This window comes from Zingiber officinale, chromosome 10B, assembly GCF_018446385.1.
Source record: "Zingiber officinale cultivar Zhangliang chromosome 10B, Zo_v1.1, whole genome shotgun sequence".
Lineage (NCBI taxonomy): Eukaryota > Viridiplantae > Streptophyta > Magnoliopsida > Zingiberales > Zingiberaceae > Zingiber > Zingiber officinale.
In genome coordinates, this window is record NC_056005.1 from 45,244,994 (window position 1) to 45,264,273 (window position 19,280).

Below are 19,280 nucleotides of genomic sequence, written 5' to 3' on the forward strand. Positions count from 1 at the left end.
TTTCTCTACACTTGTATTGCCCCCATAATGTAAATGCCAAGCACATTTGTGTTGGGGTTATAAGGTTGCAAACATATAATCCCACATTAAAAGCACATGAGAAAGATCATGAATTATAAGAAAAAGATGTTTCTATTGGTATGAGGCCATTTGTGTAGAGTCCAAAAGTAAAACCATGAGGACTTAAACTCAAAGTCAATGACATATTTAAATTTCTTTTGGTCATAACAATTTATATCAGAGCAAGGAAACTCTTCAGATGACTAACCGCCGGAAGAAGCACGAGCTAGAGACATGATCCAAGATCGAACTATGTGGGTGAAACCTTGAACGAAGTAGGGCCCTGAGTAGGTTAGTGACTTGATGCTTAAGGGGAGGTCCTGAGCAGGTTAAGAGTGGCCCGATGCTCGAGGGGAGGTCCTGAGTAGGTCAAGAGTGACCCGATGTTTGAGGGAGAATCTTGTGGTCCTTTGTTTGAGGGAGAGATTATTGGCATTTTAAAGTTGTAAACATAGCCCCACATTGAAAGCATATGAGAAAGATCATGCGTTTATAAGAACAAGATATTTCCATTGGTATTAGGTTTTTTTGGATAAAGCCCAAGAGTAAAATCACGAGGCTTTAGGCCTAGAGTGGACAACATCATATTATTATGGTGATATCTAAAATTTTTTGGTTCTAATAATTTGCACAAGCAGACTTGACACATCGCAATATGAGTACTATAATATAAATTTAAAACTTTTGCCAAACAGATCAAAACTATATGCTTGGACTCCATCACCTCTTCACACTTGCTATATTGCCCTACTTTTTTTTATATATTAATATTGTCCTTCTCGATCATACAAATATTAGTTAAGTTGATAAAAATTAATTTAGACATTACTAATAATATAGTGTTGCAAAATGCAATGCACATTTATGTAGTTAATCTTAAATAGTTGCACAAATATGGAAATATGGTAGAACTAGTGTTTGGAACTTTGTTGTGGGCTGAGGTCGATCCTTCCTAAATTTGAGATTTTTGATTTTTGATTTTTTTAAACTTATCTAGTATTAAATCTGATTTTGTGAAAGGAGGTAAATCAGAGAGTCATATAGCCGACCACCAGTAGTTAGCGGGTGGGAGGAGTTTTTTCTCTGAGAGTATGTATCCGTCAGAAATTGATTTTGATTCAATTGTAGTAAATCTGCCATCCTCTAGCCAGCTATTGAAATACTTTTCCATGTCGCCCGGCACGGACAGTTTTTACCGTTCCGTCGACGAACTGAAATCGGCATGTCACACACGCGTCTCGAGCAGCAGTGAGGAGTTGTCGGACGCTTCCGGTGCCGTCGGTTGGGCGTCAGCATCGCGGGCGATGGTGTCTGCGAGGTGTCGCGACGCGATGGCGAAGCGCGGGACGCTTCCGGCATTGCCAGAAGCGTCGTCGGACGTTTTCGGTGCCGTCGGAGGCCTCTGCCACCATCGCGGGCGTTTGGGGTCGCGGGCGCGCGGGCGTTGCGTCGCAAAACTAATATTCCTTTAATAAATCAAATAATTTCCATTCCCATTCCCATTCCCATTCCCAAGTGTGATATTTTAAAGAGACTTTCATAAATCCCAATTAAATTATCCCAATAAAATATAACAAATATATTTAAAATTTAAAGTTTTTTAATAAATTTTATTAAATAACATTCTAAAATTATTTTTAATGTTTTTAATTTTATTTATAATTTTTTTAAAATTCTAAAAAAATTATAAAAAATATAATAGTTCAAATTTATATTCTGATATATTTTTTTAATTTTTTATATTTTTTTACTATTTTAATGTTTAATTGATATTGTAATTTTTTTTACTATTTTAAATAGATATAATTTAAATTATTAAATAAATAAATAAATAATTATTTTATATAATTATTATATATAAAATAGTATTTTATATTAATTTATATAATTATAATTATTTAATCTGGACATTGGAGAACTATAAAAGTTATGTATCAATTTTAATTCGAATTATTGATAAATCAATTTTTTTTAAAGAAAATTATAATTAATTATTTTTTTTAACAATATCTAGTTGTTTCATAATAATGAATTTATATAAAATCAATATATAATTTATTTTTAAATTATATATAATAAATATATTTATCTAATAATTACTATATATAAATAAAAAAAATACCGAAACCGTATCGACATGATACGATACGATACCGAAATCGTATCGTTCCGGTCTGCGATCGAAACTTCAGCACGGGTCGAGATTTTAAACCTTTCCTCTAGCCAATTAGACACCCATAGAGATAGCTATGAAAATATCATTTATATATTTGGTGCTATTCCATGCTACCATTAAACTTTTGATAAGAATTAGCAGTTTACCTGTAGCTGAGCTGCCTTAAAAAAAAAAAAATACTAATCTCCCTGCAAGTGACCGGCCTGATCATACAGAAATTTTCCATCGGCTATCAGGATAATCGAAAAGCGTATACGGTGGCCAACTCAGAAGTCCTAGCATCCTTTAATTGCGTCCCCCATTTGGAGAAAATTTCTGTAAATACGTCATAGCTGGGGATTGAATCACAGAGTGCTTGGGTGATAATTTGAATGTTCTACTGCGGCACCATAGCCCCGGGGATTAGCTGAGCTGCCTTAAAAAAAAAATGATAATCCCAGTTAGCCTCATTGACTATCTCTGGGGATGACCGGCACGGTCCCACGGAAGTTTCTCACTGGCCACCAGGGTAAATCGGGAAATGCACGCGGCGGCCAGCGCAGAATCCCAGCATCCTTTGATTACGCCTCCATTTTGAGGAAAAATTCCTACAAATACGTCGTAGTTGGGGTTCGAACCACGGGTACCTGGGAGAAAACGTGAATGTCATACCGCGACACCATGATCCCGACGACAGCTGAGCTGCCTTAATCAAATGTGTTGCAACATCATCTTCTCTCAGATTATCAGCATGCACACGCCAAACTGGCAACTGATATGTTTGAGAACCTTGCTTTTAGAGTTCTGTTTTCCATATTCCATTCAACGTGAATTTTTATCATAACCATACAGTTGCAATAACTTAACTATCCTCTTATTCGACAGGTTAAAGGGGTTGAACAAGAGCTGGATATCGACGAGGTTGCTCCATTGAGTGGTCAAATAGAATAAGCAGGCCACAGGAAACGCCCAAGTGATCAAACCTTGCCCGGAAATCAATATCTGCTGTTGATCTTGGACTAGTTAACTACTTAAACTTTCAGTGCCAACTTTTGCGGACGTCAGCTTGGAGGCTCGTGGGATAATCACTTTTTTTAAAAAAAAATCTATTTGCAGATGCTAGTTCTGTTGTGTGCTCGCACTATCTATCCTAATTTCATACAGCAACTTATATTATGATGTTGTGAATCACAAGTATACGATTTATCGTAATAAAAATATTGATACTTAAGGATTGTTGATTAAACATTAAATGAGGTTGGAAGGCTAATTATCTAGACTATTGAAGTTGAAGGAATTCATGAGAGAGAGAGAGAGAGAGCGCGGAGAGGAGAGAGAAAATAAGTAATCGAAGAAAGGGACTTGGATTGAAGGAATGATTTTAGGATTTTGGTTTTCACTGTAATGTTGGTTGATTCCTTAAGTGCATAGTTTTTTTTATCTCTATGTTTTTACAATTCAATCCGATATAGAGAAGAGAATGTTTATTAATGTGATGCCGGTATCTTTGGATGGATTCCTCGTTCCTTTGGTGGACGGATTGTTACGACGACTAAAAGGAACGGATTGTTATGACGACTAAGAAGAATATTCTAGGATTCCCTAGAAAGGAGATAACCCTCCTTGAAGAAGGGGGTAGAGCCTCCTGATTCAAGATGGTTTAAATAAGGGTTTTTTTTTTTTTTTTTTTTTTTTTTTTTGACCCTTTTATATCTTCCCTAAGCTTTTTAAATCTGCCAAATTTGTAGAGCTTTGCTAAAATGGATTGTTCGTCCCTTTTCCAGTTTTATCCGTTTGCATTCTAAATTAAACTTGTAGATCTTAAAATTATCTACATTTTGATAGGTTGCACGCTTCATAGCTCAAATCGAACTGAAAGTTAGGTCGTTCAAAGTTTAGTCTATAGTTTAAGTCGGAAGCTAATACGGTTGTGCCTAAGAGGCATGATCGTCCTGCGTTCATTTCTAGAAAATCTATAAATTTGACATGGCCATGCCTAAAAGGGGCATGACCGAGGCATGTTGGAGGTTGTAGATTTCGTTTTAGCTTTGTTTTGTGTCAAATTTTATTTGGAGGAACATGTGTCATGAGACTAAAGTGTGTTCCATGATTAAAAATCATTTTTATGGATTTTTGTTGTCTTTTCTTCCCATATGCTTCGTGTTCGCTTGATGATGAGGCTCGATGATCGACATAACCATGCATGGGTTGAGTTTTTTTACACTCTATTCTTTGTCTTTCATTAGCCATAGGAGTACGCCTATATCATTAGACACGACCAGAGCGTGCTCCTTGCTCTAACTCTACGTTATAAAAGTTTTATGCTCCATTTTAGTCCTAAAACACGTCCTATTAATGAAAATAAGAAAAGAGCAGTTCTTCGAACTAAAAGAGTAAAAGTACTGAAAATACATAGAACGAAAGTGCACAAATGCAAAATATACTCAAAATACAATAAAATATATACTAAACAATGCTTAAAAATATGCATAATTTACATCCATTACACCTTCAGATTTAAACCTTTGTTTGTCCTAAAAGAAAACCTACAATCTAGATTTGTGTATAAATGATGCATCATAGTCCCTAGTAAATTAATCTAATCCTATGTGTAGTTTCACTAATGAGCACGATAATAAAATGTTTTGAGTGTGACTTAAGTAAAAGTTTTTCGTGCTCAATGCAACGAATGACCTAATCTTTTCAAGTGTTTATCTCTAAGTCTAGTTAAATCGTCATTTAATTATGTTCCTCATGTTTAGAGTAATAGACACTTACCTGTAACTCGCAAAGTTTTTCTCTCTCAAAATCTACATAAGGTCTCAAAGTAATATTCGGTATCAAGAGAAATATAATAGTTATTTCTCTAATAACCTAACTCAGTTTCAAAGAGATAACTTGTTAGTTTTCACTCACAATAACCGTTTTTATCCTTGCATGTTAGCTTTGTCCATTGTGTCGAGAAAAGCCATGGTCGTTCTTATTTGGCACGACCTGCCTGTGTTGGTCTTTGCTAGCTCAAAATATGATGGCATGACATGTCTTCCTTTTCTCCCCATCTCCTTCCACACTTGTGGCAGATGCCACTGCCTGCTTGTGGTTGTTTTGGCTCTGAAATTAAACAAAACAAGAAGTTAAAACTATCAGGCAAGAGAAAAACATAAGCGAAAATAAGAAATAACTAGGGTTATCTCTCAAGAAGCGTTTATTTTTGGTCATTAGCTTAACCTCTTATTAGTTTCAGTCTGAGGGGGGAGGGGGATGGTTTAAGGTGTCATGACCCCTTCTTTTCTTATTAGGTTTCTCAATGGAGTATCTTTTAAGTCTTACTCTTGTCGGAGTAAGATACTTCCAGACTTTCTTATTTTTATGTCTTGGCGTCCTCTTTGACTTGCCACATCTCTTAAACATTACTCGTGGAGGGGTCAGGTCCTTGCTTGCCTTGCCCCTTTGTCCTTGATTGAACATACTCAGTTTCATAGGGTCATCATGAGGTTGTCCATGTGATCCTTCTATCTCTATCCACTATGAAAAAAATTCCCTACAACAAATATGCTCAACAAAAATTTGATTAGTAGTATTGGATAAATCAAATGAAATTTTTGTCTTTACCGTCCACTAGAAAGAATTCAACATTAGTTAATATGCTTCGATTGCAGTTGAGGAAAACTTTCTGGAATTTTGAGGGTTGGATATAACTATATTAAAGCAATGCACTCTTTCAAAGTCCCAATTTCCTGTTTCTCAAATTCTTCTTCATGCAATGTCTTAGTAGCTTCTAACCCTTCGTTTTTTTATGTCCGAGAAAATATTTTCCATAAGAAGACAACTAAATATTTTTCTTCAAGTGATACCTCAGTGTTTTTATCCTCTTCATTCTGGTTGTTTTGAGTTGCAAAAAAGTTTTCCATCCAAATTTTCAACTGGCATAACTTGCTACAATTGTATGCCCTCTTTCTTCACAAGCCTCATAATATTGTTGTTTTTTATTTTCCATCAAAATTTTCAACTGGCTTAATGTTGTCAAAACTGTAAGTATATAGTTAAATCGTCAAGTAATAAAATGTCAAATTCACAGAGATTATTGTTTGAGCACTAATTAAGTCCGTAAAGTAAGTTATCTAAAGGATCGAGGTTATGTGAAAGCTTGAGAACTAGAGAGTATGAGAGAGAGAGGGGGAGAGAGAGGGATCCAAGGTGAGCAAGTAATCGACGAGAAGGGAATTGAATTGGAGAACGATCATAGAATTTCAATTTTATCATGATGCTAATTAATGTTCTATCAATTGTTCATCTCTTTATCTTCACACTTACACACTTGTACGGATCTAAACCAATTACCGGCATGAACTTGTGAAGGTTGCATCGGAGTGTTTACACCATTTTCTTCCAATACTATTTGTTGGTGCAGGAAGCATCCGACGATTGAACTTATGTTTTGATTATGTCAAAGAGTTCAAGTTAAGTTGTTTTGTTATCTAACATGTGCGAATGAGATTGCAGAAAAGTCCTAACTGCGGTTAGGCAGGTGGAAAATCCTAGGGGGTGGTAATCTTAGGTAAAGGAATACCTTAAGGGGCGGTAACCTTAGGTCCTAGGAGGTGGTAACCCTAGGTAGAGGAAAACCCTAAGGGGCAGCAACCTTAGATCCTAGGGGGTGGTAACCCTAGGTGGTGAAAATCCTAAGGGGGGTAACCTTAGATCCTAGGGGGAGGTAATCCTAAGTGGCGAAAAACTCTATGGGGTGGTAACCCTAAGTCCTATGGGGTGGTAACCCTAGGCGGAAAGTCCAGTCGGTTTGGAGGATCGGATTGGCATAAGGTATGCTCTCCTGAGTGGAGTAGGTGAGGACGCGCTCCCCGGAAGAGGGAACAGTAGGTGTCGGTTTGACCTAGGGTTTCCGGCCGAAAATCCGAAGTCAGAACCGGACAGTCCGAAAACTATCAATTTATTTGCTTATATATTATCTGCTATATTCTAACTCTATTTTGCAGGAGAACATTTCTATCAATTTCTGTGCAGGGTCAGAATTGACCAGGATCGGTCGACCGAACCGGGTTATCGGTCGACCGAACCCCCAAAGTAGTTGATCAGACTTCCAGCGAGTGGACCGGGCTCGAACAGGGGATCGGTCGACCGAACCGGGTTTTCGATCGATCGAACCAGGGATTAGACTTGACCAGATTGAAGTGGAGCGAGCGGATCGGACGGATTGGATGAGGAGGAGATCGCCTGATCGGTCGACCGTACTGGGGATCGGTCGACCGATCCGCCTCGGGTCAAAGCTGATCCCGAACTTCGAGGATCTGGATAAGATCCATAAAGGCTATAAAACGGGCCTCGGACTGTCTTGTGTATTGTCGGTATTATTTCTTTATTAAGCACTTGTACTCTTTAATTGTAAAAGAATTTCGGATTGATAGTGATTGCCCACCGAAAGCGATCTTCGATCGTGGGCTTTAGAGTAAGATTCGCCACAAGCTCCGAACCAAGTAAATACCTTGGTCTTCTGTGTGTATTTGTTTATTTATTTCCGCTGTGTTTGATCGTTTTACGAATACGAAACGGGTGAAAACCACGAGCGCTATTCACCCCTCCCCCTCCCTTCTTCTTCTAGCGCTTTCGATCCAACACTATTAAGTAGAAAAGGTACCTCCTACCACATAAGAGCTCCTATCATACAATCTAAATTATACGAGTCATTGCTTAATATTGAATTGGTAGAAACCTATTAAACTCTAATTAGCTAATCTCTTATAGAGAATTAGTCCCCATTTCAAGATGATACTTTAGAAAGTCCGGTTAAAAAAAAATACCCTTTATCACTAAGGGTCCTTCGATCATACAATTTAGAATATTTCCCCTACATGGTGACTAATCTTTCACATCCATTCAATCAAATAACACATGCTAGAATTCATTCATCACATACATTCAATCAAACAAGAATAAGACAAACATTTCATTGAATAGAGAAATGGGCAAATCCATGGTTAATACATCAACATCACATCATGAATACTCCCTACATCATAAGATATAAGAGATCTATTCTATAGTAAGAGAAATATAATCACAAGATAATGAAATAAGCATTCTTACAACCCAAATGGAGAAGAGAGAGAGGAAGAAATGCTTAGCCTGATATAACCGACATCTTGGGATGAACTCCTTACTTGGATGGTGGATGGATCGATGAAATCAACATGGGATTATGGATGGATCGTTGAGAATTCCGCGGAATTGGACCTTGACGATATCCTTGAAGGAAAAACCCTTCCTTCCTTCAAAAGGGGATATGACTCACCTTTTATAATAGGGCATACGCCCCTTTTTTTTCTCACCACATGACCATACCTAGGGGGCATGACTGTGGCATAATTTGTATTGAAAATAGGGCATGGTCATGCCCATGAGGCATGACGGTGGTATAGAAGCCACAGTTGAAAAAGGCACGACCGTGGCATAGAAGCCACTGGTGGAAAGACACAGCCGTGCCTTTTAGGCATGACCCAGGCATAGGAGCATCTGAAATGAAGGCACGACCATGCCTATGAGGCATGACCAGGCTGACTGTGCCTATGAGGCACGACCATGACATGGAATCTGTTGCTCTAAAGGTGTAGGGCACGACCGTGTCTAGGAACTATGACCGAGGCATAATCACTGCTATAGGATAGGCACGACCGGACCATAAAATATGCTGCAAGACCTATCTCTAGAAGATATGGTCGTGTGCCTAAGAGGCACAACTGTGTGCTACTCAAGTTCGCTCCAACGCCCGATTTACTTCGTTTCCACTCTAAAATGCGTCCTATCAATCAAAATACAAAGATAGCAGATCTTTGATCCAAAAGAGTAGAAGTATGACACAATAATAAAATACGGTGTGATAAATGTAGATCATGCTTATGAAATGTAAGTAGATGTACGATAAACAATACCTAAAAGCATGCATAATCTACGTACATCACACAGCTATACTTAAACCTTTACTTATTCTCACGTAAAAACTTGTAATCTAGACTCATGTGGCGAAATAGTGCATCATAGTCCTTAGTGAGTCAATCTAATCCTATCATATAGTTCATTGGTGAGCATGATACAAAAATTATTTAAGTATGACATAAGAAATAATTCTCCGTGCTCGATGTAATGAGTAGCTTAAAATTTTCAAGTGTCAATCTCCAAGTTTAGTCAAGTTGTCATTTAACCATCTTCTTTATGCCTCCAATGATAGACACGTACGTGCCACACGCATGGTTCATCCCTATCACACTATACAGGGTCTCAAAGGAATACTCGGAATCAAAAGAAACACAACATTTATTTTTTCACTAATCTAACTCGATCTCAAAGGGGCAATTTGTTAGTTTCCATTCATGATAAATATTTTTTTATCCCTTATTCACTATTTTTTTTGCTAAGTGATTACAATGTGTAATATTTTTTTTTTGTTTTGGTGCTTGCAAGGTGTAGCACTATACCAAACACAGGGATATTGATTTTTTTCAAATGAGTTGATAGGATTCGAATTTGTTCAATAACTAAAATATAATTGAGAGGTTATCTTAGAAGCACTAGTACTAGTTTGGTTTTATGAATTATGACTATTTTTAGAGTTATCTACCATCAAAATTAGACAAAGTGTAAAGAGATCCTAAAACAAGGCTATAACTCAAACTCTCAAAGTAAAAATATTGTTCACTTAATACTATTACTCATAGGAAAAAGTAGATCACTAAACATATTAGCACTATAAATCATAGCAACATGAAAATCTAGGACTAGCATGCTAACATTTTTGCATTAATGACAAACAATAATAATGTGATGAATGATGCTGACATGCTATAGATAAAATATGATGAAATAAAAACAAACTGAAACAAACAAAGTAAACTACAAACAGGATTGAAATAAATGAAACAAGTACTAAAAAGAATATGTACATATGTACTATAGGGATCTTATGAGAAAAATAATAGATAAACACAATAAAAAGTGGATCCCTCCAAAGATCCATGCAAATGCAATATACACATTATTCTACTTTATCAAGATAGAATAGTTACCTTTGTTGCATGAATGGTACAATCCCGACAGTATCTTTGATTTGTCGAATCTTAGCGCGATTAGAATGTCCATGCCTCTTCGGTATCCACATGAACATGCCCTTCATTCATCTCATGAACTCAGCATTCGGAGAAGAACCACCTTCGTAGTGCTAGCAACTTAGATGATTCGGACAAGAGAAGAAGAAGTGGAAGAAGAAGATGCAATTCTCTACCAAAATACAATGCCAAAAATCTTTTATATTCATCCAATGAATATCAAGGGGTTTTTTTCCCTTTGATCTTCCTCTCATTAATACTCCATTAGACTATTTAATGGACATTATTCCTAATGAATCTAATCATTTTTAGTGGTTGAGTCTAATCCAATGAATCTAATTCAGTTTAGACTCAATTCAATAATCCAACGGTTGGATTCATACGAGTCTAACTCAATGAGTCTAATTTGGACTAGACTTAACCCTATAATCTTAGGTTTCATCATATTTTACTCAAACTAAAATATACATATCTCTAAACCAACATGTTCTTTACGTGTAACCTAATAGGTTCTCGTAACGTTGGAAATATATCTAAAATCATTTTAGATATATAAGTAATAAGTGACATCTAGCAATGCATCATTGCTACCCAGTGACGAGAATGTCAAGATCCGACCTAACTTTTCTGTATTTATTATCTTGTATAACTTAGTCCTTTTATCCTCAATATCTCGATTGATCGATGAGGCATAGACAGTGTCATCCTGTTATTAAGCTTTGTGTTTCTTGATATCTAAGTATACTCACTTAACCAAACAAGCTTAATATCTCATATTGACCTATTTGAGTATGACCATGCATTTTAGTAGTCCTATTTAATCAAGGGACCCACAAATATCACTTCCGTCATATGGAAGGGATAGATCCCATCTACATCACTCACATCCCTTCGCATTGTTAGAGTGTATACTAAAAGCCTAGCTTTTGATATAAACATTTATCTAGAAATAAGAATCACATTGGTCAAATATCTACATTTATGATAAATGTAGTTGTTCAATTAATTTATATTGTAGATAACATGGTGTGTGGTGTCACACACAGAGGATCATGTTATCAGTACCTTATAAATTATAAACAGTAACTCACGACCATAATGGAAAGGAACAAACCATTGGAAGGTCGTAGTGTAATTAGGTATTAGTTTATCTTAACTATATAATTACACTAGTACACTTAGAGTGTATTGAGTAGGACCATTAGAGGTCGTTTCTTTTATACTGACTTTATAAAGAAACAAAGACCTCAGTTATTATGGAAGTGTGTGCTCTTAATCCTAATATAATAACAAGCACATATATTTGATATTTATTTCTTTAATTTATCAATGGGTGAGATTTATTTCGATGAATCAATAAGCCCGATAAGTTGGGAAATGATATCACTTATAGTGTGTATTGTTGATTATAGAAGGAAACTGTGTCCTAGTGATCTAGGTTGAGAATGTCCGAGGAGCTCATAAGGATTGTCATGTTAAACCCTGCAGTGGACTTAGTCCGACATGATAATAAGGTTGAGTGGTACTACTCTTGGACTAAGATATTAATTAAATGAGTTGTCAGGAATTCGCTTAATTAATGGACATTTGACATCTTAAACACAGGGAGACTAACACACTCATAATAAGAAGGAGCCCAAAATGTAATTTGGGATTGGTGCGGTAGTTCAATAATAGTTCTTTAGTGGAATGAATTATTATTGATGGAATTAAATTGTGTGTTCGGGGCGAACACGGAGACCAAAACCAATTCCTCCTCTGGTCCCTATCGTAGCCTCTTGTATATAGAGATTTATACCCACCACATACCCACCTTCTTACCCAACCAATAGCTACCAAGCTAAGCTTGAAGCTCAAGCTTAGGGCCGGCCAAGCCTAAAGGTTGGCCTTAAGGTGGGCCGACCAATAGCTTGGAGCCCAAGCTTGGGTGGCCGACCACATCATATTAAAAGGATTTTTTAAAATTATTTATTATGTGGATATCATAGTTTTAAAAGAGAGTTTAAAATTTAAATCTTTCCTTTTAAAGCTTTCTACAAAAGATTAAGAAAAGATTTGAAATCTTTCCTTATTTGTAGATTGAAAGGTAGATTTTATTTTTAAGAAAACTTTCCTTTTTAACCATGATAATAATTTAAAAGAAGTTTAAAATTAAATATTCTCTTTTATTAGTTTCTACAAAAGATTAAGAAAAGATTTGATATCTTTCCTTATTTGTAGATTGAAAAGAGATTTTAATTTTTAGAGATAACTTTCTTTGAAATTATCCACATGTTTAAAAGAAAAATTTTAATTTATAAAATTTCCTTTTATTAACCAATCATGAAGGGATAAAATTATTGGAGAAATTTTATAAATTTCTAGAAACAAATTAGGAAGTTTTAATTCTTGAATTAAATTTTCCTTGTTTTGGATTGTAGTGGCTTACCATTATTATTAAAAGAAGAAAATTATTTTTAATTAAAATAATTTTTCTTTTTTATGACAAAAGAATTAAGGAATTTTTATTAAAATTTCCTTATTTGTCAAGACCAAGGATTATAAAAGAGGGGGTAGAGGTGCCTTCATGGGTGATCAACTCTATTCTATTCTTCCTCTCTTTTCCTCCTTGGTGGCCGACCCTAGCTTCTTCCTCTTCTCTTCTTCTTATGGCCGGCTGCAACCTCTCTTGGAGCTCTTGATGGTGGCGGTTCTAGCTAGGAGAAGAAAGAGAGAAAGGTGGTTTTGTTTCTTGCATCCCTTGGAGCTTGGTGGTGGTGGCCGGACCTCTACTTCTCTTGGAGAATTGTGGTGGCCGAAACCTAGAAGGAATAAGAAGGTGCTTGATGGTTCTCATCTCGGAAGATCGTTGCCCACACAACGTCCGAGGTTAGAAGAGGAATACGGTAGAAGATCAAAAGGTTTTTTTAGAAGGTATAACTAGTAATTTTTCCTTCCGCATCATGCTAGTTATTTATGGAAATAATACCAAATACAAGAGGCTTACGATTCTAGTATTTCAAATATGTTTTTCGAAGTTGTGTTCTTTTATTTTTATTTTCCTTGTGATTTGATTGTTCTTTTTGGTTGACCTAAAGTTATTTTAGGAAATTAAATATTAGCTTTCCATAAAAGGTTTTGTCTAGTCGGTGGTGGTTGTTCCCATATCCAAGAAGGCCATGTGCCTCGCCACGTCAGTACTGGGAACCAATTATGGAAATTAATATTTAATGGAATTAATAACTTAGGTGATTTGGATCAAACGTGTTAAGTTCCGCAGGAGATCCAAGTCTAAACCTTAAAGAACAAATAGATTAAGTTTTGGATCAAACGTGTTAAGTTCCGCAGGCGATCCAAAATTTAATTTAAAAGAACACATGGTAGCTAGGAAAAGGTTCAGACCTTTGTACAAAATTTTTGTACAGTGGAACCTCTAGGTTTTCCGAGTAGCAACCAACACGCATAACTTATTGCATACCTAGTCCAACTTGTTATAGGTGACGTTTGCCGATACCAAAGTGCACAACTCCTTATGTAGGGAACCATAGTGATTTTAGGTCTAAAACTATTTATACCAATAGTTACTATGAGAATATTTATGATACTCATATAATAACCCATGAAACATTCTCATGGCAGGTCAATTCAATACATATTCTTTAATATATACCCAAATGTCAACTTGATATCTTATATCCATGACTTATAAGATTAAGTCATTAATTGACCTACTTGCTAGTCTCACACTATAAGAAAACAGGGCTTCAGAGACGAAAAATTCCGTCTCTGATAGTCAGTTTTCCGTCTCTAAAGAATATTTGAGACAGAATATTCCGTTTCAAATATCCGTTAGTGAAACCCCCGTGGCTAAATTTGAGACGGAAATATTCCATCTCAAATTTCAGAAACAAATTAAAAAATTGTTTGTGAATCTGTTTTTATTTGACCAAATGGAATTAATTGAAAATATATATTCTGTTTCTAATTTTGTTTTAAATCCGTCATTAGTCTGTCTCAAATTACATAAAAAAATATAATTTTAATTTGTTTATAAATTCATTTATAATTCGGTTTATAATTCTGTCTCGAATTTTGTTTTAAACTCATCATTAATTTGTCTCAAATAACATATTAAATATGATTTTAATTTGTTTATAAATCCGTTTATAATTTTATTTATAAATCTATATATAGCTTCATTTTTAAATTTATCATTAAATTTATATTATTATTTATATTTATCATATACATGATACTTTTAACAGGCACACATTTCAAATAAATTTAAAATTTTTAAAACAATTAATTTCTAATGCAAATGTATCATAAAATTAATATTGAAATAGGTAAATATTCATATCATCTAAATACATTTAACCATTAATCAAAGATAACATCAATATTTAATCTTTATTTCGCTTATCACAGTGCTCACGGGGACCAGATCCTCCTGGATATAAATGATTTGTATATCCCGCCTCTTGAATCATTTTACGAACCATCTCTTTTAGATTTTCTTCTCTTTGCCTACCTTCCTCGATAAGTTGTTCTTCCCTCTGTCTATTTTCTTTGATAACGAGTTCCAATTTATTTTTGCTTTCAGTAATTTCTTCCTCCATCCTCTTGCTATGCGCATGTCTTCAATTCTTGAGATAATTCCTTGTTCTTCTCATGAGAGCACATTTCATTGAAACTTCCATTGTATGATCTTCTAAAATGTTGATTGCGTCCAAATCCGTACACCCTCCCCTTACATGGGTCGCCCACCACATCACACTATGATTTGAGATTGAATGAAGGTTAAGTAGACTGATCATCAATATTTTGTCTCTCTTTATATTGTTCCTGTCCATATTACAAGAGCTTATATTAGTTTAAAAAAAATAAAAACCAACAAGTAAGAATTAATATAAGCTAATAGAAATTAATGAATAATTAATTATGTTGACTTACACTAACTCGAGCCGATTTGTTATCCACAAACTCTCCAGTACCTTGCTTTCTTTTATGCATTCGTTCAAAAACCTCAAAATCATCCACATCTCGTCCCAAATCTTTTTTCTACAATCATACATAATACATGTCAATATAAAATAAAACAAATGAGATACATTGAATTTATATCTAAATGTCAAATATATAATATATTTATCGAATGTGTAAATTATTGGAATAAACATGTTAGAAAAGGAGGTTTACCATTCTCTCACGGTGTGTACCAAAAGAAATTGAACCCCCCAGTATGTTTGGTAGTAGACCCATCCTTCGTTGTCATTTTATTCTTCCGTGCAATTTCACATTTGCTCTTGTGATCTTCTTTATTCCAATGAATTTTAACCAAGTCATTCCATATATTAGCTTCCATCCAATCAGGTCCTCTACCTATCATATCTAATATGTCTGGTTTCCTTCCTAAATCTTCTTGTGCAGATGATAATGTTGCTTTCTTTGCCAAATGAATGGATGCCCTGTATCTCTCACTTGAATTTTCATTCCATACCTTTTTCATTTCTCTGTCGGTAAAATTATCCCAATTATATCTCAACTGCATCAAAACAAATAAATAATCAATGATTATATATAATATCATATGTAAATAAATAATCAATGGCGGCTCTAATTAAAAAATGTATTACTTACCTTAAAATTTTCCCAAAGTAAATCTTTAATATCATTAGGCACCTTTTTCCACGTTGGCCATACTCCTTTAATAACTCCTTTGATATCATTTGTAATTTCACGAGGAGCCTCATTTTCGACAAATCTAAAGATAACAAAATTAAGAATATTATAACAACAAAATTAATTTAATACAAAAGTATCAAAACTTAATAAATTTAAAAGGTCATATGACTTACTTATTCATAACCACATTTATTTTGGTTCATTCATCAATATTGGTTGGAATTTGAGACCCTTGATTAGGTCCTCTTCGTCGAACTACTGATGAACTATCTTCTTCGCATCTTGCATCATTAATCACGTTATCATCTGAAATTTGTCTTCCCACCTCATCCTATGACAAATAAATAAGAAAATTTTGTTTAACCATGGATATTAACCTTACCATTGTGATTTTCAAATAAATAATAAAATTTACATTTAAATCATTCTGATCAAGGTGCTAATGCAATATCGAGATAAAATTTTAGCTAATTGAGCAGCATTGAAGTAGCAATACAAGAGCATAAATTTTAACTAATTAAGCAACAATACAAGAGCTTAAATTTTAACTAATTAAGCAGCATTGAAGTAGCAATACAAGAGCATCAAATTTAACTAATTGAGTAGCAATACAAATGCTTAAATTTTAGCCACGGTTTAATGAACATTGTAACTCAAGAGTTAACAAAAGGGTGACAGTTGACTCAAGAACAGAAGCTTAATTGATTAACAAAAGAGTTAACTCAAGAGTTAACCACGGTTTAAATTTTAGCAATACAAAAGCTTAATTGATTCAGTGCTGTCATGCTAGGCTGACAGTTGACTCAAGAGCAGAGTCCTTGAGTGCAACTAGGGGGACTGCTAGCCAATGGTGCCAATGGTGTCTAAGGAACATAGGATGTCACTACACAAAGGCCTGCTGCCAATGGTAGTCTAACACAAAAGAGAACAAAATTCCAGATTGACTGCTAGCCAAAATGTTAATTTAATTAAGTTATAATTAATGTTAGGTTTAAGTTTTAATTAATTTTAGTTTTAGATTTTAATTAATTGTTAATTAATTTAGTTTTAATTAATTTAGTTTTATTTTTTTATTGTATTTTTAATTTGGTTTTTATTAAGAATTTTGAAAAAGGTTGTTGAACCCATGTTAGATTCAAACTTAGCTTTCAGTCAGTTGCGAGACATATAACCTTCTTATGTATCAACGGTAGACCACTTTCTGAATACTTTCCAAAATAGTCCTATCTAAAAAAATTAATACTATATTTTGGTCTAACTAGCTCATGTTTGATTGGGGTAACTTTGGCTAGATCCACTACGTCAAGTGCACTAGGTAGAATACACAAGATTCAGCCTAGGCATGCCTTCGACAAACCTTCCTTGATGTACTATCATCCCAATCCATTCTGATGTCATGTTATTAGAGCTTGGTAAACCTTTTTAAGTAACCATTCTAATCTAAACAGAAAAGTAAACCTATTCCTAAGCACGCATAGTTAGTTAATCAAGTATTTTGAATAGGTTTTCTATTTTCTTCCCGTGAGTCATTGCTTAGATATGATCTATCTAAGTAGTGAATTTGACTCCTTGGGATCAAATATTGGTTTGGTTTGATTAGTTTAGTTAAGCATTTTTTAGGAACCCATGCTTAGACTTGATTTCTAATGTTTTGACTAATTCATGACAGATATGGTTTATTTATGTTGTTTTAGTTGTAGTCGAGTCTCGATTTATTGTACACGGCTCTTTGCGATCCAAGTACCATATTTAGACACTTTGTTGGATCGAGACGCGCTAGAGGGGGGGGGGGGGTGAATAGCGCTCGTGGCTAAATCGTTCGTATCGGAAAACTATCGGAGTTAAATACGCAGCGGAATAAAAGAAATAATCACACAGAGACAGGTCGATTTTACTTCGTTCGGAGCCTTGATCGACTCCTACTCGAAGGCCCGCGATCCTTGATCGCTTCCGGTGGGCAACAACTATAAGCTCGATAATGATTACAATTTGAAGTACAATAAATGACAACAATTAATTATACCGACGACAATATCGTAATCTGAAAATTCGGAGCTCCGGGTCGTCGGTGTCTCGTAGCAGCACTTCAGAATCGTCTCATGAGCAGCTTGTAGCAGAAAGATCGCTTGTAAGTTGTTATTGAAGAAGCTGCTCGAAGTCCCCTTATAAAGGGCATCCAAGGCGCCTTGAAAGCCATCCAAGGCGCCTCCACCGCACCGATTCCATCGTGCAGATAAGCACTGACCATTCTGCGCTTATCACAGTTGAAGGCGCCTCCATCACCACTCAAGGCGCCTTCAACAGGTCCAAGGCGCCTCCATCACCACTCAAGGTGCCTTGAACACTGTTTCGCAGCCAGCTCTTCCTTTGTACCCGAGGCACCTCCAAGCTCCATGGAGGCGCCTTGGACACTGTTCATCCGAGGCTTTAAGTTGCTCCTTTGCACCTGCAAGATACGTTAGTCCCAAACACTATCCTGCAGCACAAAGTTAGCACATAATACAATAGATATTATAAATGAAGTATTAACAGTCTCCGGACTGTCCGAGTCTGACTTCAGGTTTCCAACCGGAAACCCTAGGTCGACCCGACGCCTACTGTTCCCTCTACGGGGAACGCGTCCTCACCTACTCCACTCAGGAGATTTACCTTTTGCCAGTACGATCCTCCAGATCGACTGGACTTTCCGCCTAGGGTTACCACCCCCTAGGACCTAGGGTTACCACCCCCTAGGACCTAGGGTTTTTCTCCACCTAGGTGAAAATCCTAGGGGGTGGTTTAAAATTATTTTAAAAATTATTTTCTCCACCCCAACTACGCCTTTCATTTTTTCCCTCCAAAATTATTTTTAAAAAATTCATTTTCATCTCTTCACGGTTTATTAGTTTTGAAAAAATATTGAATTTGGCAAAATTTGAAATAATATTTTTTAATAATATTTTAATATTATTTATTATTTTTTCCCAAAATTCGTGAATTTCTATTTCTATCCTCATACCGCACTACTAATCCAGGATTAAGTCCTGGGACAAGTTTTTTGTTCATTTTTGTGCTAGGTTTTTAAATGGCCTATGAAGATGGAGACAATACCGCAAGCCTACCACTCTTGTCCAGCGAAAATTTTAGTTACTGGAAAGACCAGATGGAGCACCAACTAAAAATACAGGAGGAGATATGGACCATAGTCCAGATCGGACTCATTTCCCCCATCGAAGACGGAGTACCCATCACCTGTGACAAGTGGGATGCACAAACAATAAGGACATTCGAGGTAAATGCAAAAGCAA

The 19,280-nt window shown here is 35.6% G+C and overlaps 1 protein-coding gene across 1 annotated transcript in view; it reads left to right on the forward strand.

Annotated features, from left to right (window-relative positions):
• The window catches only part of LOC122029423 (nifU-like protein 4, mitochondrial), a 56,531-nt gene extending 53,085 nt beyond the window's left edge, over positions 1–3,446 (forward strand). The window contains exon 7 of the mRNA XM_042588400.1: positions 3,101–3,446. Coding sequence (XP_042444334.1) covers positions 3,101–3,166 — 66 coding nt within the window. The 3' untranslated portion in view covers positions 3,167–3,446. The remainder of the gene's footprint in view (positions 1–3,100) is intronic.
• The last annotated feature ends 15,834 nt before the right edge of the window (positions 3,447–19,280 follow it).